This window comes from Antedon mediterranea, chromosome 1 (genome assembly GCF_964355755.1).
Source record: "Antedon mediterranea chromosome 1, ecAntMedi1.1, whole genome shotgun sequence".
Taxonomy (NCBI): domain Eukaryota; kingdom Metazoa; phylum Echinodermata; class Crinoidea; order Comatulida; family Antedonidae; genus Antedon; species Antedon mediterranea.
In genome coordinates this window covers 40,997,105-41,025,036 of record NC_092670.1, presented here as the reverse complement: position 1 = coordinate 41,025,036, position 27,932 = coordinate 40,997,105, and the positions used below count along the sequence as shown (strand labels likewise).

Genomic DNA, 27,932 nt, shown 5'->3' with positions numbered 1-27,932 from the left:
TAAAGCATGGACATTTGTTGCAGTTCTTTACATTCGAGTGTAAGTGTTACCTTTCACTAAATTGGAATTCCTTGAACATTTAGGGGACTCACTGATGACGGGATTAATCTTGTTCAGCTACATATAAATCATTTGTTTGCATGTTGGTAGAACCATGGAGAAAATATTCCTCCATGGTAGAACAAAGTCTTCCTGATACGATTGTTTTCTGATTACCTTTTCCCATAATCACATTTTCTCTTATCGTTTAAACGTATAGTCATCATTTTGTTTGACCAAGGCAGTCTAACAACAGAAACAACTCATAATAATAATAATAATAAATAATATATTTATACAGGATAAAACAATCAGATAACAGTGTATCTGTTTTACATTGTGGTCCTGTCTTAATCAAAATATACAAAAGAGAAACTTAATTAAATATAATACATGTCAGTTTTTTTATGAAAAGAAATGAGATTTGTATCTAGCCTTAAAGGACGTAATTGTTGGTGCCGATTTAATATTAATTGGTAAATTGTTCCATATTTTTGCGCCTGCAACTTTAAAGGACGAATTCATTTTACTAAGGGTGTATTTAGGTATTGTTACATTCAAATTTTCTACTCCACGTGTTAAGTGGGTGTGAATATCGCGAATCAATTCAATTTCATTTACTAATCTAATTGGTGCAAGGCCGTAAACACATTTATACATTAGACATGCTAGGGAGAAATCTCGTTTCTCTTCAAGAGTTTGCCACGATAGGTTCTGGATGAGAATTAGCCTCATAGATAACCTGCTTATCTTTTATTACTGGCATCCAATAAAAATTAATTTAATTGTAGGCTATAGGCCCTAACATGCAATGCAAATATTAGCCTCTCTTTCTTGATAGATTAATAAGTATTGCCAATTTACGATAGCATTATTGTAAAACTATTTATTTACCGTATTTATTAAAATAAAGGCCGGGGGCGATGGATGGATTCATGCATGGAATTCAATGAATTATGTAGGCCTATATATTTATTTACGCCAATTTCTTATAAAACAAAAAAGGTTTTAAATCATATTAAACTGCATCACATTTGTTTCTGTGGTTTGTATGGTATACGAGATTTTGCATTTTAAACTGGGAACGCCTTTTTTGATGTATTTTCATATGTGACGAAATAATGAATAATACGATTTTACGGTATTGGTGAATAGATATCTCTCTATATTATAGTGTGTCAATTTATATCAAAAGTAGTTTATAATTTTATTTTTGCTTTCAAAATGGGGAGTGCCTGGTATTCCAAATAATATAATCCACGAACAATTTAAAATAATAATCTTACAAAGAAAAATAAATCATTTGCATTACTAAGAATAGATTTACTTAACACAAATTGAACGAAGAATATCATATAGGGGCGGTGAAACACGGTCACCGATTTTGTTCCTAAAAATGGTATATTTCATACCAACATATTGATACATTTATTTTTATCATAATGTAGCCTAGGTCTAATTCTAATAATATAAAGTAAGAGTAAAGTTTTAAGAGTAAATATAATTTGAGTATTCTTCATTGCTGTGTATTTTGTAAATGTTGTTTTGTGCTATAGTATTATTGAATCTATATTTTAGAGTAACATGTTTAATTAGTTTTGCATGGTTTTAATAGAAATGCTATGTTTTCTTATTATTAAAATACACTATTAGATATTTCGTGTTTACAAAAGTGAGTACCAATTTATTATTCGTTGGTGGCGCTCAGTATGAAAATAATAACAACAAATATGGCGGAGGTGATCGACGACGAAGTGGACGGAATTGCCAAACTAGGGCCTAAGTTTGCAGCAATTCACATCGACAAAAAATTAAAAGTATCCCCTCAGTTAGCTAAAAGACAGATTAATCTTCTTTTACATCGTCTGCTAGACACAAATGACGATACGGATTGTGTTGTTTGGTATCGGTATTTAGTAGCTGCAGGAAATGAGTTCTATGATTTCAAGAGCGAGGTACTGAAGTACGACGATGCGTCAAGATGCGGCCTGGTGTGGACTGCAAACTTTGTGGCCTACAGATGTAGAACTTGTGGGGTAACCCCTTGTATGTCCATATGCTCAGATTGTTTTCACAATAGTGATCACACTGGTCATGACTTCAATATGTTCCGTAGTCATGCGGGAGGAGCTTGTGATTGCGGAGATGTTCATGCCATGCGACATACTGGGTATGCATCATTGTGTTTTTAGGGCCTCTCTAGTCTATAACTGTCAAAACTTATATGAAGAGACAAGCAAGTAATATTTCATAGCCTAAATAAATACGAGTAATGTGGTTGGTCAAAATAGCGTCAAATGACTTTGACATCTGATCATCAACATCTGTGCTGTGATGAGGTCGGATTGTGACTGCAAGTCCGAAAATTATATATATAAAATCAAAAAATTTGCACAAATTCAAATTGTGCAAGGATGGCTTTGTGTGATAACCTAACCGACTATTGACGATAGTTAATGAATAGTTGGGTGTGAATGCTCAGACAAAATTTGCAATTTATTTATTCAGTAACATAATCCTAAAAACTATTTTTCTAGATTTTGCAGCAATCATGTCCCTGGAAAAAGATCTGTTCAGAAGCCACCAGCTCATCTGCTTGCCATGGCTGAATTGGTTGTTCCTAGAATTGTCTACCATTTTGTTCTTCGATTACGAAAACTTTGTCAACCAGGTACATCATTCTTGTGTCTGTGCATTGTGAAATATATGTTCATCACATTTCTTTTGAATGTCTTTGTAAAAGTTCATTTGTAAAAGTTCATTTGTAAATATTATAAAATTGTTGTTTATTATTGTTTACAGAAAGAAACGGCAGTTATAAACTTACAGAAGTAATGAAAGAGCAATACACGCAAGTGTCACAGCTATTGGACGATCTCAGCAAAATGGGAGGAGCTATGAAGCATGTGATCTGTCAATCACTATGCAATCCTGAGATTTACAAAATACTTTCAAGTACAGGTATTGTGAATTTCTACTATAATAAATAATAATGAAAGATTCTTTTTTTTAGACAATGGAACAATCTTTAAAAGATTCCACTTTCTCTTGTTTTTAATTGTATGTGGTTGCTCTCAGTTATAAAAGGTTATCTGTATTCCATTCCACCTATACATCTTTAGTTTTGTTTATACATTTAGGCAAATTGCCAAGGATAGCCATAAGCAAATTCATTCAATATCCTTAAAGGAACAATCCTGTTTAGATAAACATACACACAAGATCCTTAAGTCTTTGGGAGTGGAGTTGTAAATTGTCATTAAACACATCCTGACATGAAAGGCTTGAACCCAAGACCTTTGAATTGGTAGCCAAGCACCATAACCACCAAGAGCTTAGATGAATTAAATATATATTCACCATCATTTTTTTTTTCGTAGAGGATTTAGCAGTACTGCCAAATGATGATAAAAAGAAGTTCAAAGAAAGTTCCATTGATGAATATTATGCAGCTTTATTGACCTTACCAACACCATCAATTCCAGAGATTATACAAGGTATGAGTTTGAATCAGCTTTGGTTCATTCAAGGCTAGCTCTAACAGTTGTACTACAGCAGTACAGCTGACTTGAAGAGACCCTCTTAAAAACAATATAAAAATATACAGACGACATTCAAACACAAAGATATAAGAGGATTAATAAAAGTTAAAATTCTCAAACAGATTTAAAAATGTTAAAATTCCCATGGTACAATAAATTGGAAAAATATTAAAATTCATTAAAAAATAAAATTTTAAAGTTCATATAAAAGGACATTGGTACCAAATATTGCTTATATTATTGCTTGTCTTTGAGATATAATTTTAACTTTGTTTAAAAATGAGAATAAAATATATTATTGCATTTAATTTTAAAGGGGAGAGAATCTCTGAAACTAAGTAACGTACAAAACGTCAGTCAAACTTTGACTCATGAATTTTATATTTCATTTTTTTTCATCAATTTAGATTGCCCGGGATTGTCACAAATATTAGTTCACACTAGTTTTCTTCAAGAGATTATGTTTTGGATGGTCAAGTATGAGTTCCCTGAGAAAATCATCACATTTCTTCTCAGCCTTCTTACAGATATGGAATATAAAGTAAGTAGTTATAATATACAAATACAGTAGAACCCTATTAGGGGACACATTTGGCACCCAAAAAGGGTCCTCTTAATAGAGGTTAGCTGTAGCATTAAAACATAATTATATTGCCCCTAATTCATTTTACAGTCTAGTGTTCCCTTAATATAGGTGTTTCCTTACATAGAACAGGGAAAATTAAACAGGCAATATATAACTAAAAATCTATATTTCAGAAACCCTTCACAGATGCATTTGTGATGCATTACTCTCGCATCTGCATGTCCTTAGTACGTTCTCCAGAAGTGATTCCAGATCGTGTGGTCCACATAAGTGTTCAGGTCTTAAGTAATGAAGTCCTAGCTACTCACGTTGTCAAAAATCTTCAACTGTTCCATATAATGATTCTGTCAATTCAGGAGATGGTACGCAGCTCACTGACAGACTGCAAAATTAAAGGTGTGTACTACTATTATTAAAGATTTATTGTCCCCCCAAAAACATGAAAAATGAATAGACTTTTAATATTTTATTTTGTAGTTTTAATCAAGTTCATTTATAACAAAAAATAATTCATAATTTGATTTGAATAATTATTATGTGACATTAATATTGCATATTTCAATAAAAACAATTTAAGAATTTTTTTTCTTCACAAGAACAATATATTATCAAATTTTCTCCAGTAACTTCCTTCATTGAAATACTTTACATTACAAGTAACTCCCAAATGAGGAGCCATTTATCAACACCTAGTTGAAGAGAAAATTATACAGTTATATCTTTTGGTTTGGTTTTCTTTTATCACAGATGAATATGGCACAAATGTGAACTTTCACCAAGTTGTCTCCTGTTCAAATCAGGTGATCAGAAACCATTCTTATTGGCCAATCATCAGTGACCTGACCAACCTGATGTCACATAAGCCATGTGTAGATGTGTTCTTTGCAAGTCCTGATCTCATTAGAATGTGGACATCATTACTACTTACTTTCACTGGTATGATACAAGTTACCCGAGTTTGCTATGGTTTATTTGGGTTCGAATCCAGTCAGATGTCATAATGTGACAAAAAACAACTCCACTTCCAAAGATTTCTTTAAAGCTCTGTCTACTCTATCAAACTAGTTTGACAAAAGAAATCTGATGTGTCCAAATATGGTAGTGATATGCCCAAATTATGGTAGTGATATGACATCATCATATCCATATGGGCACATCACATTTTTATGTCACATTAAGTTTGATAGTGTAGACAGCGCTTTAGTCTTTTGTTTATGTAGAAAATTGTTTGTCTTGTGGACCTTAAGAAGGATAGTGAATGAATTCGCCTATGGTTATCCTTGAAAATAGGTAGAAAAGAGAGAAATCTAATTCTAACTTTATAATAATAAATTTATTAAAATTAAACTGCAACCATTAACTTCTAAATGGATTTTATTTTTTAGGAATTAACCTTAATGAAAGAGAACATGAACAGCATTTAGAGTTTTCTCCTCATTACTACGCAGCATTCACGGCCGAAGTTGAAGCTTGTGCTGCCCCCATGTGGCAACTTGTCAGTCACTGCAAAACATCCGAGACGATAGAATTCTCCAAGATGATGATATCAGTGTGTGCGGAAGAAATCCAGGACTGGTTTGATGCTCTTAACTTGAATAGTGCCCCCTCTCCAATGCAATTTTCTTTTCATCTTCCTCTTTTGAGGCACCTGGCACTATTCATTAGTTTTGTAAGTTTTCTTTTGATCTTCCTCTTTTGAGGAACCTGGCACTATTCATTAGTTTTGTAAGTTGACACAACTACATTCTTTTCTACATACAGTAGAGCATCTGTTTTCTGGGGTCACTCCTATTCCAAGTACCCCCCTATTAAGGGGACACTGTGAAACATAAAAATGTAATATGTTTTAACACTATAATGGCCAACCCCTATTCAGGAGACACGCTTATTATTAAGGTGACATTTTGTTGGTTCCCAAAGGTGTCCCTTAACATGGGTATGTTTTAATGTATTTTGGTGCATACTTTCTCAGCCTCCCCATTGGTTGTTGGTTTGTCCCTTAACATGGGTATGTTTTAATGTATTTTGGTGCATACTTTCTCAGCCTCCCCATTGGTTGTTGGTTTGTCCCTTAACATGGGTATGTTTTAATGTATTTTGGTGCATACTTTCTCAGCCTCCCCATTGGTTGTTGGTTTGTCCCTTAACATGGGTAAGTTTTAATGTATTTTGGTGCATACTTTCTCAGCCTCCCCATTGGTTGTTGGTTTGTCCCTTAACATGGGTATGTTTTAATGTATCTTGGTGCATACTTTCTCAGCCTCCCCATTGGTTGTTGGTTTGTCCCTTAACATGGGTAAGTTTTAATGTATTTTGGTGCATACTTTCTCAGCCTCCCCATTGGTTGTTGGTTTGTCCCTTAACATGGGTATGTTTTAATGTATTTTGGTGCATATTTTCTCAGCCTCCCCATTGGTTGTTGGTTTGTCCCTTAACATGGGTAAGTTTTAATGTATTTTGGTGCATACTTTCTCAGCCTCCCCATTGGTTGTTGGTTTGTCCCTTAACAAGGGTAAGTTTTAATGTATTTTGGTGCATACTTTCTCAGCCTCCCCATTGGTTGTTGGTTTGTCCCTTAACATGGGTAAGTTTTAATGTATTTTGGTGCATACTTTCTCAGCCTCCCCATTGGTTGTTGGTTTGTCCCTTAACATGGGTATGTTTTAATGTATTTTGGTGCATACTTTCTCAGCCTCCCCATTGGTTTTTGTCAACTGACAGTTATACCAGAAAGTATATTATTATGTATATATTCTATTTAAATTTGTTTATGTCTTTGTTCTGGTCTGATCTGTGTGGTAATAGGTAAATGGTATCCTAACTGACAAGCACCCACTTATTTTGGTGCCTATTGTAATTGTGTCAATAAACAATGTATTGCATGACATAAACATAAATGTTTGTTAGTGGGTTTGCTGGGTTTTCAATGATTTTACTAACCTTACAAGCTTTTCTAATTATATATTCATTTTATCTAATAGGCAGTAAATAAGCAATCCCAAGTTCTACAGCCATTGTTACCAAATACAGATGGCTATATGTTGCAATTGATGATGTTTCCATTACAAATACAGGTAAGATACTGTAACTAAAGCTCTGTCTACACTATCAAACAAAACAATGTGAAATGCCCATATGATGATGTCATATCACTGCCATATTTAAGCATATCACTACCATATTTAGGTACATCACACTTTTTTTGATAGTGTAGGCAGAGCTTTAGTGATTGAATCTTAAGTTTTAGTAGTTGAGTGTGTATACTGTATTGCAATCTTTCATTCTATGTTTCTAGGTATGTTTGTATGAAATCTTTGCTGGAATGTGGATAAGGAACGGTCTTCAGATTAAAGCCCAAGCCATGACTTACAGCCAGTGCCATTTCTGCTCTTCAATGTTGGACCTTGATATCTTCTTGCTTCAGGTAAGTCCTTCTGATGAGACTTAAAGTTGTTGGTTCTATATATATATATATACATTGGTTAAAGAACTTGGTACACTATTCAAAAAGAGTAAAGATCTACTGATAACCCTTTACTCTGACAAGCTAAAATCTGTTGCTGTTGTTTCCAGATAAAATGTTGTTGATGCTGAATACATTCCGCATCACTTACCCGGTAAAAGGTGTACATTTTTCAGATGTATTTTAAATAAAAAAAGCCAGGGTGTAGAAACTTTTAATTTGATATTTTGTTGTTACTTTTCTAATTATAAATATTTGTACTCTTTTTTTCAGTTATGCACTTGTAAATTAAAATCTGATGTTGTAATCACTACAATACTAGAAAGGTATGAATATATCCATGTGACTGCTAATTCTGATCTTGTGACTGAATGTATAATTATAAGACTGATACAAATATGTTATGTTGTTTGTTATTAAACTCATAGGTACCATGTATTAGACTATTTGTCACTGAATCCCAGACACACTAACACATTCCTAAAGAAGGAAGGACAGGAGATGGTGATGCTAGAGGGCGCTCTATATTTGTTACTTGCCGTGATCAATACAAGAGTACACTTAGGTTAGTAGTATAGGTTTGTTAAAATTCATTTGTTTCGATCATCTCAGGTTAGTGGATAAAATTGGGGTTTATGGTTAAAATGTCAAATTTAATTTTTACAAATTTTAAATGTGGATGAATCATGATTTGATTATTTATTTGATGATTACAATAACGTACAATGTGAAATATATGGAATATGCAAGCCACAGGCTGGATATTATTTTGTTTTGATTATTTATTTGATGATTACAATAACAAAAATATTATCTGTAGCCCAAATTATTCAGCTACCTGATGTATTAAATATACTATAAAATACATAATTAATTTTGTTTTAATGGAAATCAATTATAAAAAATATAATTAATTACTCATAGCAATATAAGTCATAACAACAAGACTCTTCGAAAGAAAGATCATTTAAATATGCAAATTAATTTTGTTATTTAATTCTAGGTATGTCAAATTATGAATTGCTAAAAAGTGAGGTTATCGCAATGCTGTGTATGAAAGAAAAAACACACAGTCAACTACTTGATCAAATATCCTTTAAAATTGTGGTTGTTGTCATTGCTAAAGTATAATTAGTTTAATTGTAAGAAATATTAGTACAATCAAATGAAGTACCATCTACACCTGCATTCAGGGTTACACTTACTGTTTACTGTTACAGGTGTGTTAGTACAGTCAAATGAAGTACCATCTACACCTGCATTCAGGGTTACACTTACTGTTTACTGTTACAGGTGTGTTAGTACAGTCAAATGAAGTACCATCTACACCTGCATTCAGGGTTAGACTTACTGTTTACTGTTACAGGTGTGTTAGTACAGTCAAATGAAGTACCATCTACACCTGCATTCAGGGTTAGACTTACTGTTTACTGTTACAGGTGTGTTAGTACAGTCAAATGAAGTACCATCTACACCTGCATTCAGGGTTAGACTTACTGTTTACTGTTACAGGTGTGTTAGTACAGTCAAATGAAGTACCATCTACACCTGCATTCAGGGTTAGACTTACTGTTTACTGTTACAGGTGTGTTAGTACAGTCAAATGAAGTACCATCTACACCTGCATTCAGGGTTAGACTTACTGTTTACTGTTACAGGTGTGTTAGTACAGTCAAATGAAGTACCATCTACACCTGCATTCAGGGTTACACTTACTGTTTACTGTTACAGGTGTGTTAGTACAGTCAAATGAAGTACCATCTACACCTGCATTCAGGGTTTGACTTACTGTTTACTGTTACAGGTGTGTTAGTACAGTCAAATGAAGTACCATCTACACCTGCATTCAGGGTTAGACTTACTGTTTACTGTTACAGGTGTGTTAGTACAGTCAAATGAAGACCATCTACACCTGCATTCAGGGTTAGACTTACTGTTTACTGTTACAGGTGTGTTAGTACAGTCCAATGAAGTACCATCTACACCTGCATTCAGGGTTAGACTTACTGTTTACTGTTACAGGTGTGTTAGTACAGTCAAATGAAGTACCATCTACACCTGCATTCAGGGTTACACTTACTGTTTACTGTTACAGGTGTGTTAGTACAGTCAAATGAAGTACCATCTACACCTGCATTCAGGGTTAGACTTACTGTTTACTGTTACAGGTGTGTTAGTACAGTCCAATGAAGTACCATCTACACCTGCATTCAGGGTTAGACTTACTGTTTACTGTTACAGGTGTGTTAGTACAGTCAAATGAAGTACCATCTACACCTGCATTCAGGGTTAGACTTACTGTTTAAGGTTACAGGTGTGTTAGTACAGTCAAATGAAGTACCATCTACACCTGCATTCAGGGTTAGACTTACTGTTTACTGTTACAGGTGTGTTAGTACAGTCAAATGAAGTACCATCTACACCTGCATTCAGGGTTAGACTTACTGTTTACTGTTACAGGTGTGTTAGTACAGTCAAATGAAGTACCATCTACACCTGCATTCAGGGTTAGACTTACTGTTTACTGTTACAGGTGTGTTAGTACAGTCAAATGAAGTACCATCTACACCTGCATTCAGGGTTACACTTACTGTTTACTGTTACAGGTGTGTTAGTACAGTCCAATGAAGTACCATCTACACCTGCATTCAGGGTTAGACTTACTGTTTAATGTTACAGGTGTGTTAGTACAGTCAAATGAAGTACCATCTACACCTGCATTCAGGGTTACACTTACTGTTTACTGTTACAGGTGTGTTAGTACAGTCCAATGAAGTACCATCTACACCTGCATTCAGGGTTAGACTTACTGTTTACTGTTACAGGTGTGTTAGTAGAAATTAGTGAGTAAAATGTCAAATGGAAGTCAATCATCAAAGAAAGAAATAGCTGTAATTTATTTATTATTTATTTATTTGTTACTGAAATGTGTACAGTTCACAGAATAAATCATAAAGTTGTTCACCACAGTCCTTAAATTTCTTTACATTCCTGAGAGAAGTGAAGTGCTCAGTATTTCAGATATGTTCGAAGACATCTTAAAAGAGGTATGTTTTTGGCAATTAATAAAGTGTGTACAAGTTCTCCATCACAAAATCAATAAATTTTATTTACATTCACAATATTTCACCAATTAGCATCCATAGATGTGTTTCCATTAATCCACTACTTTCAAAGGTTGTCTTAGGAGTGCTATTACCCAGACTGCAATATTTCGTGCGTCACATTCACAAAGTTTCTCACTTGTTTATATTTTAAACTTGTATCTTAGGTAGCTGATTTTAAAGACCCTACACAGTTATCTGGTGGCAATTTTAGACAGGGGCAATACGTACTTAAACCAGAGCTTTGGATGTCAGAGTTTGACCCAATTATGGTGCAGATGAGGTCAATGCAAAGAAAGGACTACCAAGCAGCGCTGGATAACTACACCGCAATGTAAGCTGGAAAAAAAAAATTAAAATACACATATCACTTAATTGTTGCATCAACATGGCTTGTCCTTGTGGCACATATCACTTAATTGTTGCATCAACATGGCTTGTCCTTGTGGCACATATCACTTCATTGTTGCATCAACATGGCTTGTCCTTGTGGCACATATCACTTAATTGTTGCATCAACATGGCTTGTCCTTGTGGCACATATCACTTCATTGTTGCATCAACATGGCTTGTCCTTGTGGCACATATCACTTCATTGTTGCATCAACATGACTTGTCCTTGTGGCACATATCACTTCATTGTTGCATCAACATGGCTTGTCCTTGTGGCACATATCACTTCATTGTTGCATCAACATGGCTTGTCCTTGTGGCACATATCACTTCATTGTTGCATCAACATGGCTTGTCCTTGTGGCACATATCACTTCATTGTTGCATCAACATGGCTTGTCCTTGTGGCACATATCACTTCATTGTTGCATCAACATGGCTTGTCCTTGTGGCACATATCACTTCATTGTTGCATCAACATGGCTTGTCCTTGTGGCACATATCACTTCATTGTTGCATCAACATGGCTTGTCCTTGTGGCACATATCACTTCATTGTTGCATCAACATGGCTTGTCCTTGTGGCACATATCACTTAATTGTTGCATCAACATGGCTTGTCCTTGTGGCACATATCACTTCATTGTTGCATCAACATGGCTTGTCCTTGTGGCACATATCACTTCATTGTTGCATCAACATGGCTTGTCCTTGTGGCACATATCACTTCATTGTTGCATCAACATGGCTTGTCCTTGTGGCACATATCACTTCATTGTTGCATCAACATGGCTTGTCCTTGTGGCACATATCACTTCATTGTTGCGTCAACATGGCTTGTCCTTGTGGCACATATCACTTCATTGTTGCATCAACATGACTTGTCCTTGTGGCACATATCACTTCATTGTTGCATCAACATGGCTTGTCCTTGTGGCACATATCACTTCATTGTTGCATCAACATGGCTTGTCCTTGTGGCACATATCACTTCATTGTTGCATAAGCGGGATTCCAACTAGAGGCGCAACGCAAGGACGTACTGTCAACGCAAGCGAGTTGACCAATGACCAGCCACTGTTCGAATAATCCATTGTTTGTGATTTGTCAAATAACTTGCGTCATTGCATTGCGTCACCAGTGGTATGTCAAAGAAATAAATGGAATGAAACTATTATCATTCACATAGAGCAGCATCATTATCATAATTATCAAAATCATCCACATGGATTTCTACAAATCTCAAATAGTATGATGTTTATTTACAAAGGATATTGTACTATGCTGTCTACACTATCAAACTAGTTTTACAAAAAAATAATTGTGCCCAAATATGGTTTTGATATGACATCATCATCATCCATATATGGCCACATCAATGATACCTAATGATGTTTATTTCCAAAGAATGAAGCAGAGTGGTAAACACATAGGTAGTGATGTGCTGTGGCCAGCGTACCAACCACTGAAAGACATCAACCAAGAATTTAAACCAGTTCAACAACTACTCCATTCCAGGACATTACATGCTGCTTTATTTCTTGTACTTCACAAGGTATTTTATTACTACTATGCTTTGTTACAATATTTTGAAGATAATAAATCAGTAAAAAGAGCAAATATAAATAAATATTTCCAATATTTCCCAGATAAACAAAAGATAAGTTTGATGTTTCTAAAGAGATTGATATTTTAGGTAAGACCTTAATTTGTGTGTTAAAATGTTTGTTTACTTGTTCATTTGTAGGCTGTGAATGAGAAAGATGTAAGTGAGCCAGTGATGTATCAGTGTATTGCTCTTATATCATTAGCTTTACAATGTCAACCAAATGATATTACTCAAGTAAGTACTCAATATGCTTCTTAATACCACACTTAAAAGTTTATAAACAACTTAGTCAAGTTCTGAGTTGAATACTTGAGAACAAGTTTCTTTGACAAAAGTTGGTATTTTTTGTCATACAGGTGGAGGTTGGTGACACCTGTAATGATATGGAGCTTTCTGATTGGTTTCCATATAACAACATGCTAAAGAACATCTCATATACTATTAAGACCATTGAACTGACAAGGAAAGAAAAAACTGATTCCAGCAATCCATTTGTAAGTGAAATATTTTGGCACATATGGCGTTTCATACGTATACTACTTTAGCTCACAATCTCAATTGTATCTCATTGAAAATATTTTATTGTAAATTTATGTCAATTAATTTATTGACTTTCACCTCACAGAAAGTAAACATATGAAAAATAAAACAAAAACAACAAATAAATGTTTAAAAAATGGATTTGAAAAGAATAAAAAACCAAAATCATAGTCCAAAATCATTTCATTGTTTGTACATCTCAAATGTAGAGGGCGTTGCTAAAGGATCTCCATGCGGAAAACTCCACATTCCCAGTAGAACCACCAGTACAGGCAGCCTTTGCCGGGAACCTCGGACCAGATTTAGACGACATCCACATGGAAATGGCAGATAATGATGATATTGATGATGAAGAAGATGACGAAGAGGAGGAGGAGTTCTTTGATGCCATTCAAAATGCCATGGACATCATTGAGATGACTGGTGTAATTGAAATTCCACCACAGGCTACTGCTTATGATGAAGAAGAGAAGGCCCCAATACCAAGCGCTACAGACACTGCCAAATGTACCTCTGTGGACATCAATGAAAGTATGTTAAGTTTGCTTGTGAAACTGTACTCTAAATTATCAAATGATAAAGTTTATAAGCGACAGGCGACAGGAAGCACTGACCCAAAGGCCGATTCTGGTTGCGACCCAAAGGCCGGGTCTGGACCGTATTATATTGGCAAGCTGTTAGACAGATTGGCAGAACTGAGCAAGGAATGTGCAGATAGATTGCAGGTTCATCCAAAGAAAAGACAGGAAGAAGATAATGTTGATGCCGTCAGTGAAAGGTATCTCATACTGCTGTTTCTATGCTCTGTTTACATTATCAAACTTTATGTGACAAAAAACGTATGATGATGTCATATCACTACCATATTTGGGCACCTCACACTTTTTTTGTCAAACTAGTTTGATAGTGTAGACAGAGCTTTACAAATGCATCTAAAAGTTTGCAGATAATGAATAAGTTTTATAAATAAAGAATAACTTTTAAACCACATAAATTTTTGTGATATCAATATTTTTGTGAAAAAATGTTATGACTATAAATATTGACTAGATCCAAAAGTATTATTAATCAGTAGTACAGTACATTTTTAAATTTTTACAAAAAAATTTAACTTTTGTATTTTCAGAAAAAGGAAAGCACTAGAAAGACAACAACATTTGTTAGCAAAATTTGCATCACAACAAAAGCAGTTTTTGGAAGAAAATCCTCAAATTTCAGGTTACTATTAAAATGTGAACAAGTTATTTAATTGTTTTTAAGTCGAAAATTTAATAGGCCGCAGCATTTTAGTATTATTTGTTTCTTTTCAGTTGAAAGTGCAAAGCAAATTGAATCTGTTTCTATGGAAACTGATCCAGTATCGTCATTAGAGGAACAAATTGAGTGTGTGATATGTACTCAACCTATTCCAGCATCAGAGGACAATCCATTAGGAGCTGTTGTGCTTGTTCAAACAACCAACGGTAATTTGTGTTTTTGAAATAAAAGCAATAAAGAAATCAAACTTTTCAAATTGAATAGGCCTACTACCATGTGAAGTGGTCTTACATCACAATTACATATCAATAGGCCTACTACCATGTGAAGTGGTCTTACATCACAATTACATATCAATAGGCCTACTACCATGTGAAGTGGTCTTACATCACAATTACATATCAATAGGCCTACTACCATGTGAAGTGGTCTTACATCACAATTACATATCAATAGGCCTACTACCATGTGAAGTGGTCTTACATCACAATTACATATCAATAGGCCTACTACCATGTGAAGTGGTCTTACATCACAATTACATATCAATAGGCCTACTACCATGTGAAGTGGTCTTACATCACAATTACATATCAATAGGCCTACTACCATGTGAAGTGGTCTTACATCACAATTACATATCAATAGGCCTACTACCATGTGAAGTGGTCTTACATCACAATTACATATCAATAGGCCTACTACCATGTGAAGTGGTCTTACATCACAATTACATATCAATAGGCCTACTACCATGTGAAGTGGTCTTACATCACAATTACATATCAATAGGCCTACTACCATGTGAAGTGGTCTTACATCACAATTACATATCAATAGGCCTACTACCATGTGAAGTGGTCTTACATCACAATTACATATCAATAGGCCTACTACCATGTGAAGTGGTCTTACATCACAATTACATATCAATAGGCCTACTACCATGTGAAGTGGTCTTACATCACAATTACATATCAATAGGCCTACTACCATGTGAAGTGGTCTTACATCACAATTACATATCAAAATGTAATCCTTCTTTTTCTTTACCATAACTTCATGTCATCTCCAAGTAGATGAGACAATACTGCCATAAAGGATACCCATATGATTGGCATAGAATTCACTCAGTTATTCGTGTTGTAGAACAAGTCTTCTCAAATGATGACTATAACAGTATGCACAATGTGCACATATTTAAAAACCCAGTACACATTTAGAGAGGCTTGCCCCAGTGTACCAGTCTTGACAGCCAAAGTGATATATATTACATATATATATTTACATTTCTCTTTGTTCTTTTTTAACCAGTGTTAAACCACAGGTCAGTGGTGGGTGATGCATTAGAGCATGAAGCAGGCTGTTCAAATGATGTCATTCGGAAACCCACTAAAACAAGTCATGTCATCAACCAACAAAAGAAAGTTATTCTCACGCAGTTCTTCAAAGAAGTAAGATTGTTATTTAATTTTAGAAAGATATCAATCTAATCCACTGGACTTACTTGTTTAGTAAACAGCAACATTTCATGAACTATCCAGGTATCCAATGATGAAATCGTGGCGTTTGGTCAGTGACCCGTGACGAAGTCGAGGAGCTGTTAGTATTGTCATTTAATCTGATCTGTTTTTGCTTTAAACTTAAATTATTTGAATGTTTTTAACACACCCACCCAGACATAGGGCATTATGTTAGTGTACAATGTTTTCAACACACCCACCCAGACATAGGGCATTATGTTAGTGTACAATGTTGTTAACACACAGAGCCAATATCAGAGACATGGGACATTTATTATATTAATATGCAATGTCTTCTGATTATGAAAAATAGAGCAATTGGATTTAATTTAATTTTCATTTTAATGATATCAATCAATTTCCTATTTTCCTGGTATATAATAATCTTATGGATTTCATTCATAATTAATCAATATCCCAAAATAATTATATTTATTAAAGCCAGGTGAAATGATTGAAAATTCAATTTTGAAATGCAACTATTAGATGAAGCAATTAGTTTTAATTGATGCCTTATTGCTGGAAATTCATCAGAGTATTTATTGTATGTGTTTTTCTTTTCTGACTGATGTCTGTTACGTTTCATTCTTCTACTCATTTTATTCAATAATTTTAACTGCCCTCTCTCAGTATACTTTCATTTCATTGTATGTGGGATGGATATCAGGTACTCACAGTGCTTCCCCTTGACACGTTGTTTATAATAAATTTGAGGACATTTTATGTTTAGGGCTGACACTTTCTATATCGTCTAGTGTTACTGTTACAAACATAGTTCAAAATGTTGTACAATAATAACCCTTTTTTTTTTAGGGCCTCAGACTTTTATCATGATGACTTTGTTCTTTTGATTCTCGCAAGAAATCAAATGTCACAATAAATTAATAATTTATACAATGCAAACAAATTTGGTTTTCACTCAAACCAGACATTGAATTACATAGAAGATGTTGTACACATACGTAACTGCATCATTTTAGTATATCTGTTTACCAATAGAAAATAGAGACAAAACATTTTTTTCATTCTTTATCTTTATACTGTAAACATTTGAAAAATTGGAATTTTCTATAGATCATCTTGTTTTGTGAATGAGGTTTAGTGAACTATCTATTAAGACTCCTTGACTTGAAAGCTCAAGTGAATTACCAAAGTAATAATAGAATTTAAGAGGTCTAAGGACTTCCAGAGGATGGTCAATAATATCCATAGTACTCTTATATGTTAATGTACAGTGAATGTAGGCAACATGATTCATGTTACATCTGTTATTAAATATTTCCTTTACTATGTTATTTGGAATTGACAGTGTCTCTATGAATCCATTCATATTTAAATGTATTGTATCCGCAGCTGTTTTACATTTTCACATATTTTTGAATATGGGTATTTTGATAAATAAAACCAACATAAAATGTTGAAATTGTCCGTGAGAAAATATGTCAGTTTACAACCCCATTTTTTTATCGCGCACTTTGATCTTTTGGATCAAAAAACTAGATAAATTTCTGCTAATAAATAAATTGTGTCCATATGCTACAATTTTAAATATAGGACATTATGTTAGGTTCAGGACTTGCTTCATTTCACTAACAAACCACTCAACCACTCTCTCTCTCTCTCTCTCTCTCCTTATTTAAAAATCCTGGATCCTCCAGTCCAATTATCTATGTTCAGTTATACTTTTTTTCTCTCAACTATTTAATTGGTTTAAATCAATAATTTGTGATTTTATTTCATTTTGTGTTTTCAGGAGTCGTCATACTTTGCAGCTTCTTTGGGATGTTCATCTTCTGATGTTCATATTCAAACATGTGGTCATTTTCTGCACCTGCAATGCCATGCAAATTATGTTAAATCTCTAAGACTAAGTGTAAGTATATAATTCTTAAGTAACAGTGCTTAGAGTGTTATTTTCTTACTCATTACTATATATATGAGTATAATCTCATGCTCAAGTAAATCAACTTAATGTCCCCCTTTGTCAAACAGACAATACAGGCACTCTGCCATCCCCTCAATTACAAATGCAATTGGCAATTATAATAGATAAGTATTAGGAATGCTTTAAAAACTTGCATTTTGGCAATTATAATAGATAAGTATTAGGAATGCTTTACTTGGATAAAGCCATTGATTATGCAAGCTGAGTATAATTGTACACAGGCCCACTGGGACTACTCTCGGTCATGTACAGTTGTTCACACAGGCCCACTGGGACTACTCTCGGTCATGTACAGTTGTTCAAGAGTGAATGCAAAGATAGAAAGCTTCTACAATAGAACCCCACTCTATTAAAGGGACATTTTTCCAAGAACAGAGCAAGGACCAATTTTTAAAGGGACACTTTGTTGGGATCTGAAAATGTCCCCTTAAGTTTGATCTCCTAGAATGCAACGCAAGGACGTAAGCGCAACATAAGCACATTTACCAATTGACAATCTACAGTTTGATTAATCCATCACTTGTGATTTGCCAAATTACTTGTCTTGCTCTTATGTCTTTGCATTGCATCATAGTGGGAACCAAAGTTTATTTTTTCTTAAACAAAGAGTTAGTGGTGGTTTAAATCTGAAGAATGGTATGCACATTTTCGTTGAATTTCTAAAGCTCTGTCTACACTTTCAAACTACATTTGACAAAAATGTGTGATGTGCCCAAATGTGGTAATGTGATATGCTTAAATATTGTAGTGATATGACATCATCATGTCCATATATGGCCACATCAAATTTTTTTTGTTACACAAAGTTTGATAGTGTGGACAAAGCTTTAGGGTTTTTACGTGTGATACTACTGTAGCTATTGATTGACTTCCATGATTCCCACTTACTCCATGACTAACTGAGACACTCCCTAATCCATAACTATATTAAGAAGGCTAAAGTTATTTTAAAATTGCAGTAATTGCCAAGTTATACTTGCAAACATGATTAAATAATTATATTTAGTAGACATCATTTTTAGAAGGTCACAGGACTGGTTGTTAGGGACTACCACTGTCCAATAGATGAGTCATAAAATTGAAGAGGATTTGAATATTTTAGATAATTTGGTCTTTCAGAGATAATTCATCTCAACACAATGAACCAAAATTTAACTAACATTAACAGTAGGTATAACATTTATCGTAGGCTTAATTTCAATCTGAACAAAAGTTTAAAATCAGAATTTATGGGTTTTCTCATCCATTGTCCTATTTTTCAATTTGATTGATTTATTATAAAAAAAAACATAAAATAAGCTTGAAAATTATTTATTATTCACACACATAACGAACTGAGAGTTACTATTTTTATGTGGTACAATAATCCACATGATTTAATTGAAGACTTTTTATATTTTCTTTTGTTTATCCAGCTTATTATAATTTGCTCCGAAACCTAAATTGTACTTTCATTTTCATTTTTGTAAGTTGACAAGGAAATCTACAATCTAGAAGACATATTTATAAATTTTAATGACATTCTAAACACATAATGAATTCTATGATGATAAAAAGTTAGCTAGGAAGAAGTTCTTATTACTGTTACTATTTTGTAATTATTATTACAGTATTTATATTTTACATTTTCAGGGTTAACTGTAACAATTATATTTTGTTGATTATGTTTGTTATTTAAACATTTTTTATTGCTTTCTGTGATTTAATAATAGCTAATGAAATTGTTTTCACAATGGGTAACGTCTAATTTTAAGAACTTACATTTTCTTCATTTTGATGATATAATCATTCCTATTATTTTTCTAGAGACATAACCTGATTCAGCAAGGAGAGTACCTATGCCCAATGTGCCGACAGCTAGCCAACTCATTCTTACCATGCTCAAAACAGAGCCTTCAGGATGACCCAGATGGCAGTCAGGTGGATTCCACCAGGGAGCTGGATGACCATCGTATCAGGCAGCAAATTGAGGGCAGTTTCCGAAAAGATTTCAAATTGAATGTAAGGTTGAACCAGCAGATATATTATTAAACCTTAATCTCTGTCTACACTATCAAACTTGATGTGACAAAAAATGTGATGTACCCATATATGAACATGATGATGTCATATCACTACCATATTTGGGCATAGCACTACCATATTTGAGCATATCACTACCATATTTGGACAGAGCAACAAATTTATTTTCGATTAAAAACATTTTGCAAGATGAAACTTGCTTGCGTGATATATTACAAAGTTCCGGTTATTTAGGATCTACACGTCTTACCAATACAGTCTCAAGGCTTTTTGTAAACTTTCTGACAATTAATGTAATTCTGCCAAGAGTTTTGCAAAATAAAAATTTAAAAAAAATATTCTACTGTACAACACCCATGGGAACCAGATTAAACACTTTCCTGGCCAATATATATCACGCAATTTGTACAAAGATAAATTAGATTCTTTTTTTTTTATGTGTATGTATTTTTTGGCTCAGTATTGATTCATTTTATTTAAATGTGAAATAATTCATAGTTAATAGGAACCCTGTTTTTAGCCTTTTTTTTATGGCTGTTTTTCCTCCTGGCACTGCTCAGGGGCCCCATAAACTCCAGGGCCCCTGGGTTTAGCCCTTTTTTTATGCCTGTTTGTCCTCTTGGCGCTGCTCAGGGGCCCCATAAACTCCAGGGCCCCTGTTTTTTAGCCCTTTTTTATGCCTGTTTTTCCTCTTGGCACTGCTCAGGGGCCCCATAAACTCCAGGGCCCCTGTTTTTCAGCCTTTTTTTTATGCCTGTTTTTCCTCTGGGCACTGCTCAGGGCCCATAAACTCCAGGGCCACTGGGTTTAGCCAGTGAGCACTCATTTTTGTTTGTTTTATCTTTATACTGGGTAACCTCTTCAGTCAAAGACTGATCTCCCAGAGGGCCCAGTTGGTGATCAGTGGCTGTGATGTACTAATACACCGGGGTAACCCCCTACTCGTCTCGAAAGATGTACTAGGTTCTTTAAAGTGCACACGAGCAAGTTGTGTACACTGGACCTACGGTTTATAGTCCTTATCCGAGAAGACTCGTTCTACCACCAGAACCATGGAGTGAGTGGGCCTCGAACCCCTGCCGATGTTATGGCTACGTGATTACGGTTCCACTGTCTTAACCGCTCGGCCACTCACTCATAGCCATTGTTTATGTGTAGATAGGAGTACCTGATTCACTAACACCACTAACTCTATGTCGTTTTATGCTGATACAGCTTGTATGACTTTAAAAATAAATGAACTGAAAACAAAAATATAAATGATTATTACTCTTTATTTTCTAGATTCTTCCAGACTCTGTGAGGAATTTCTTGATGCAAATTTTGAAACCCAAAGAATTCTTAGAACGTATCAATGGCGTCGCTCTGATTAACACAGTCAGGTAGTTATCATTTTTTTAGTTGATTGTTTTTTCTTTTACAGAAAAGCTTTGTTTACACTATCAAACTTTATGTGATGTGCCCATATATAAACATGATGCCATATCACTGCCATATTTGGACATATCAATACCATATTAATATTTGGATACATCACACTCTTTTTGTCAAACTAGTTTAATAGTGTAGTAATGTTCATATCAGAATTGTTTTGATAAATGCCTATTAAAACGCTGTATCATTTAAAAACTAAACATTTACAGTTGTTTTTAAAATTTATAATAATAATCATTAAATCTGTAATAATTAATTGTGTAATTCCCATAAGGCTTTGATTATTGCAATTCACGGCTGTTGACGTCTCGTAAACCACCTTCAAGTAATTTCAATTATTACCAATCGTGTTTGTTTCTTAAACTTTAAAGTACTCACAAAAAGGGTTAATCTTATGTTTCATCACTTTTTTGGTTTTCTTATAAATTTTATCCACCAGAGATTTGTAGTATTAGCCAAGGAATGTATGTTTTCCTTTGATATTATTAGGCCGTATTCATTACTGTTACTAATTACACTATTACTCATTCAGCATGTGATTTCAACCTTCATGTTTTAATCATGTGCTATTTCACACATTCAAACTTCTGTAATAGTTTTTTTAACTTTCAAGCTTTATTGGGGTTTGCCTGGTATTTTGTGACATTAGGTACCTATAATTATATTGCCTTCTTCCATAATGATGATAATATTTATCCAGCAAATTAAAAGTAAACAATATACCTGGAACAAGTAATGTTTATGAGTCTGAACAAATTTACTGTTCTTCATTAACACTAATAACATATACATAGAAAGTATGATACTTGCAATTTGATTGGAGGATTGTGGGTCACATGATGTTCAATAGACATAATATACAGTATTATTGAACTGCAATGAACATATTTTCCCCATTGCACTCATAAACATTCATTATTTGTGTATTTTTTTAAACAGCTTTTTCATCACACTGAAATGAATCAGTATCAGTGTACACAAGGAGTAACTTTCTATTACTGATGACACATTTAGCATAGTTCACTTTCCGATACCCTGAGTCGCATGACAATGATATTCATATACTATATTTAAACATTAAATGTACAGTAATGTGAGTGTTATGTGAACATTTGTAATAGGGTGTGTTGTGTTGTGTTGTGAGTGTTATGTGAACATTTGTAATAAGGTGTGTGTTGTCTTGTATCCCTTATGATTTACATGCATCATTTACTTCTATTCAAAGGTTACATTTCAACTAAAAATGTTAATTGTTTTTCCTAAAGATATTATGCATTATTTCAAAAAAGAAATTTTTTTGGGTCGAGAAAATGAAAGTAAATTAAGGAAATTGGATTAAGCAAATCATTTTAGTTGTAATCGTAATAGTTTGTTATAGAATTACATTTTGAAATTATTATTAAATTATTTTATCCACATTGTAGAAATTGTGTGAAAAGTTAACATGGTCAGTTTTACAGCAAAGTTTTATTAATGATAATGTTATCACTGTTTTTAATGATATTTTGAAGTCATGAGTGAATCATGTTTAAAACATTTAACAATAAATATGTTTTGAACAGATTTGCAAATTTTCTTTAAATAAAATCAAAGCAAGTTGCTTGTTTTAAGCAGCTGCTTGGCAGTCAAGTGTCTGAATGTCACTTTTAAGTGCCACTGGTCTTGGTATTTTAAGTTTGTGCTTGTTTTAAGCAGCTGAAATTGGCAGTCAGATATGAGGCAATGTGTATTAATGTCAGGGAAAATGCAAAGTGCCACTGGTCTTTTTAAGTTTGTATGTGCTTGGTTTAAGAAGCTAAGATTGGCAGCCAGATTGGTCATGTGTGTGATTGTCATAGAAAATGCAAAGTGCCACTGGTCTTTTTAAGTTTGTATGTGCTTGGTTTAAGCAGCTGAGATTGGCAGCCAGATTGGTCATGTGTGTGATTGTCATAGAAAATACAAAGTGCCACTGGTCTTTTTAAGTTTGTATGTGCTTGGTTTAAGCAGCTGAGATTGGCAGCCAGATTGGTCTTGTGTGTGATTTTCATAGAAAATGCAAAGTGCCACTGATCTTTTTAAGTTTGTATGTGCTTGGTTTAAGCAGCTAAGATTGGCAGCCAGATTGGTCATGTGTGTGATTGTCATAGAAAATGCAAAGTGCCACTGGTCTTTTTAAGGTTGCTTGGTTTAAGCAGCTGAGATTGGCAGCCAGTGATAGCCACATGTACTGTATGAATGTCACTTGTAGACGATATGAACACTCATGATACAAATACGTGCCATTCAAAAATATTGATAAAAAGTGAACTTCTAGTCATACCAATTTAAGAACAATTTTCATATAGATTTACTGCCTGTATTGACAAGTACTTCAATTCTGCAATTGCCTCTAGTTATATTTTAAATTGATCGAATTACACAACCTAGTATTTTATCAATCATACAGTCTATTACACACAATAAATTCTATCAAATTTGTTTTGTTTTCTTTTTTTTTTTATCTTAGAACCAATTTGGAGCTGGACCTTATCAATAGGAATGGATGTCTTGTTTCTAAGCAACCATGCCCAGTACCCAAACGTTCATGTGTTGGTAAGTGGTAATATGGTATCTGTACATTGTGTTGCTTCATGACATGAGGGTGAGATTAATAGAATCCACCGATGAGATTCAAACTGAGCTGGATGAGTCAGAAGGCTCATCATGGAGACGTACTGGTGTTCACCACTTGTGGCGCCTCGTCATTTACTATTTATGGCAATTGCAAGTTATTTCTTTATTTGAAGTTTCCTGTTTCTACTCTTCTCTGTCCTTTATATACTTTCCATTTTTGTAAATGTTTTCCTGGGTACGGTAATGAGAACAACATGATTTTTCTATTAAGTTTAAATAAGTAAGGCTATTTTTATTATATTGGGCGGAAGTTACATATAGTGCATCCACTAGTCTAACTCTTTATCGCTTTCAAATAATTCGACAAAAGGAGCGAATAAAGCAAAGCGCAAATTAGGAAAACAAATTATAGATTTGAATTATTCATATTTCAACACAATTTATTGTAGATATAAGCTATAAAACAAGCTTATTTTTTAATATATATTTGTGTTGAGTGACCGCAAAAAACATACATAATACTTACTATAATACTTACTTACTTACTTACTTACATAATACTTACTATAATACTTACTTACTTACTTACTTACTTACATAATACTTACTATAATACTTACTTACTTACATAATACTTACTATAATACTTACTTACTTACTTACTTACTTCCATAATACTTACTATAATACTTACTTACTTACTTACTTACTTACATGATACTTACTATACTCTTAAGTTGGAATTTGTAAAACCAGCTTTAAAGTGTGGTGGTTATTTTTGATTGAGTGAGTGACTGTAAAAAAACAACATATGGTTTACACAAAAATATTAAGTGAAATATTCAGGTGGTCAGCTTTGTAGTGGACTTAATTTGGAATACTGTATTTGTGTTGAGTAAGCTGTAAAAAATAATTATGGTATACACAATACTTAACTGTCATAAGGCGGTCATTTGTAATATTTTCTCTATAAATGTCATCTCTTGTCAGCCTTCATACTAAATTGTCTTTAAATTAGTTGCCTAAAGAAATAATGTCACTGAATTACTTTTTAAAATTAAAAGCTAAATAAAATGTGACATTTTGTATGCATTTTCTGACATATGTCATTGTGCCCTTTTCTGTATATCTTTCCACCGCTAGTTACTTACCATATGTACTATGTAAATGTACTAGATAAATGTGTTTGTATTTATTACAGGGAATGTCTGTACAAAGTAGTTTAACCGATTCTGATGGCCACTTCCTAAAATGTTCACATACAGTTACTTTTTACAACAAAAAATTTAGGCATAGTTGGCCTAGGATTACCAACAATAGTAAATTAATCACTGTACTATCAGGTGGTAATCCCCCTAAACAGAGACTATTTAATTATAAATATCTATACACACCATATTACATTTTGTTATACTTAATCAGTATTTCTCATTTTTTATTATTTACTTCTGTGAGTGTGAGAGTCAGTTTATCATTTGTCATCCTGTTAATTTTATTTGTAGTATTTCTCATTTGGGTCTTGTGAGACAAGTTTACCTTCTAGTGAGAATGAAGCCCTGAAGTTAAATTATATATATTTAACTGAATAGATGTTAACTGAATACACATAATTAACATCATTATACCTTTTTGTGCCCCTTCTCATTTGGGTCTTGTGAGACAAGTTTACCTTCTAGTGAGAATGAAGCCCTGCAGTTAAATTATATATATTTAACTGAATAGATGTTAACTGAATACACAAATATAATGTTGTAGCATTTCTCATTTGGGTCTTGTAAGACAAGCTTCAGCTTCTAGCAAGAACCCCAGTTAAATTATATATTTAACTGAATAGATGTTAACCGGATACACATTAATGTCATTGTACCCTTAGTGTCCCTTGTTTAAGCGTGGTTTCCACTAGCAACGCAACACAAGGACGTAACGCAACGCAAGTGAATTGACCAATCACAAGCGATGGCTTATTCGCTTGTGATTGCTAACTGTCTATAACTTTGCTTGTCATTGGTTAAAACGCTTGCGTTGCGTTTACGTCCTTGCGTTACGTTCTAGTGGAAACCAAGCTTTAGTGACATTAGTTTCATGTTTCACCAACAGCCTATGATGTTGTATTCATGCTGTATTCCATACATTCGCTGAATCATTCCCAAGTTTTCTCTTAATTTATTTAATTATAAATTGACCTAAATATGTTCTAATGCCTCAATCATGCAATTAAACCCTTTCAGCCTTATAGCAGCTATCGTAATTGTGTACTATTATCAATTTCAAACATTTTACACTAAAAAAAATGTTATGAACCCATCTAAATGAAACACATGCTGGATTGAGAAACTTGCATTCCATGAACATTGTGATAAAACATTAACATTTATTAGTTAAACAACATTAATTAAAATTAGATAGATTATATTTATTAAACTTTAGAAGAAACATGCAGACAAAATAAGGGTGCAAATGAAGGGAGAATCTAGCAGGTAGACACCTAAAGCAGCTTCTCCCCAAGAAGTATAAAGTGAACATTGATGTTTTAAATGTTTAAGAGACATTTAATTAATGTCCTAAATTGTTTCAAATATAATGTTAATATGTATAAAATTCTTGATATCAAACCAATGGTACAAATTACAAAAATAGATGGTAAATAATAAATAATTTTTATACACATTATTAATTACAAACCAGACGAACATTTACAATAATCTTAATTAATATTTTTCATATCATCTTGTTTATATTTTAATAGGAATGCTTTTACACGGTATTCGTGCCCAATACCAAAGTACTTTACGGTCAAAACTGCAAGAACTTTGGGAGCTTCTCTTGAAGGGAACACCAGATGGATCCGATAGTCCACCAGCTTTGCTGAGGAATCCAGTTAATCTACTTCTACAGTTGATTGTTTCAATCAGACTGCCACTATCAATACGTAAGTAACTCAAAAAGTCACCAGTTTTACTTAAGAATAGTATGTGATAGAGCCTATCTGTATCATAATAAATGTATCCTTAGGCAAAATGCTTTTCTCTCATTGCCTTGTCCTTCAGATGGGACGGAAAGCTATTGGTCCTGTGTACATAGTGCATGTTAAAGAACTTGGTACACTATTCGCAAAGAGTAGGAGATCGCCTCCTGGTGTGCTGATCTGGTAGGTGCTGCACTGCTGGCTGCCATGGAGGGCCTAATCCGAATTTCCTCAGTTTTTAGTTAAACTTGAGGACAAATATAAATACCTTTACCTTTGAAGAAGCCATAGGTTTCCCTCTTTGATTTGACATCTTTAGCAACATCTAGAAAAGTTACATTTGTTGATAAACTGAACAATTTTCTTTCTGAACTCTTTCCTCTGCAGTATGTGGATAATAGGGTTTATGTTGCATCCACTGAATGCTATAAGTAGAGCAATTGATTGCGTTAATCCTGAGTTATAACAGTAATATAATGAGATTTCAAACATAAAACATGGAAAATAACACAAAATAAAAACTGCAAGCATCAGCATGGTGGATTTAACTGCTTTTATGTTAACTGTACTTTTTTGTCTGTTTTGTGATACAGCTATCTGTCTTGCTTGTTTCAATGCAATAAAATAAACTTTGATATTGATTGAAACTGTAGCTGTTTCTGTAGCACCCCATATTGCCAACAATATTACATCATCAGTTGTCATATTGTATACAAGGCCTTCACATTCAACTATGTCAGATTCAGGTGTGGACATGTAGAGAAACGTTTGAAGTATTCCGCCTATCCACGTTGCAGTGATGAACAACCTGGTTTTTACTTCATCTCTAATGTTCAAATATTTCATCGGAAATGAAAGAGTTAATATTCGATCTAATCCAACGTAGAATAAATTTAAAAGTGACGTACTTAAGCAT

General features: G+C 33.8%; 1 protein-coding gene across 1 annotated transcript in view; it reads left to right on the top strand.

Moving 5' to 3' along the window:
* Positions 1–1,743: 1,743 nt before the first annotated feature.
* Positions 1,744–27,932, top strand: part of LOC140040333 (E3 ubiquitin-protein ligase UBR3-like) — a 54,481-nt gene continuing 28,292 nt past the window's right edge. The window contains exons 1-27 of the mRNA XM_072086196.1: positions 1,744–2,209; positions 2,577–2,710; positions 2,842–3,000; positions 3,420–3,536; positions 3,989–4,122; positions 4,341–4,563; positions 4,915–5,103; positions 5,553–5,836; positions 7,149–7,241; positions 7,463–7,591; positions 7,904–7,956; positions 8,059–8,195; positions 8,634–8,721; positions 10,620–10,677; positions 10,902–11,068; positions 12,534–12,681; positions 12,874–12,969; positions 13,092–13,229; positions 13,485–14,053; positions 14,402–14,493; positions 14,586–14,738; positions 15,847–15,986; positions 17,809–17,928; positions 19,807–20,001; positions 21,307–21,404; positions 23,945–24,030; positions 26,798–26,980. Of these exons, the coding sequence (XP_071942297.1) occupies positions 1,749–2,209; positions 2,577–2,710; positions 2,842–3,000; positions 3,420–3,536; positions 3,989–4,122; positions 4,341–4,563; positions 4,915–5,103; positions 5,553–5,836; positions 7,149–7,241; positions 7,463–7,591; positions 7,904–7,956; positions 8,059–8,195; positions 8,634–8,721; positions 10,620–10,677; positions 10,902–11,068; positions 12,534–12,681; positions 12,874–12,969; positions 13,092–13,229; positions 13,485–14,053; positions 14,402–14,493; positions 14,586–14,738; positions 15,847–15,986; positions 17,809–17,928; positions 19,807–20,001; positions 21,307–21,404; positions 23,945–24,030; positions 26,798–26,980 (4,444 nt within the window). The 5' untranslated portion in view covers positions 1,744–1,748. The remainder of the gene's footprint in view (positions 2,210–2,576; positions 2,711–2,841; positions 3,001–3,419; positions 3,537–3,988; positions 4,123–4,340; positions 4,564–4,914; positions 5,104–5,552; positions 5,837–7,148; positions 7,242–7,462; positions 7,592–7,903; positions 7,957–8,058; positions 8,196–8,633; positions 8,722–10,619; positions 10,678–10,901; positions 11,069–12,533; positions 12,682–12,873; positions 12,970–13,091; positions 13,230–13,484; positions 14,054–14,401; positions 14,494–14,585; positions 14,739–15,846; positions 15,987–17,808; positions 17,929–19,806; positions 20,002–21,306; positions 21,405–23,944; positions 24,031–26,797; positions 26,981–27,932) is intronic.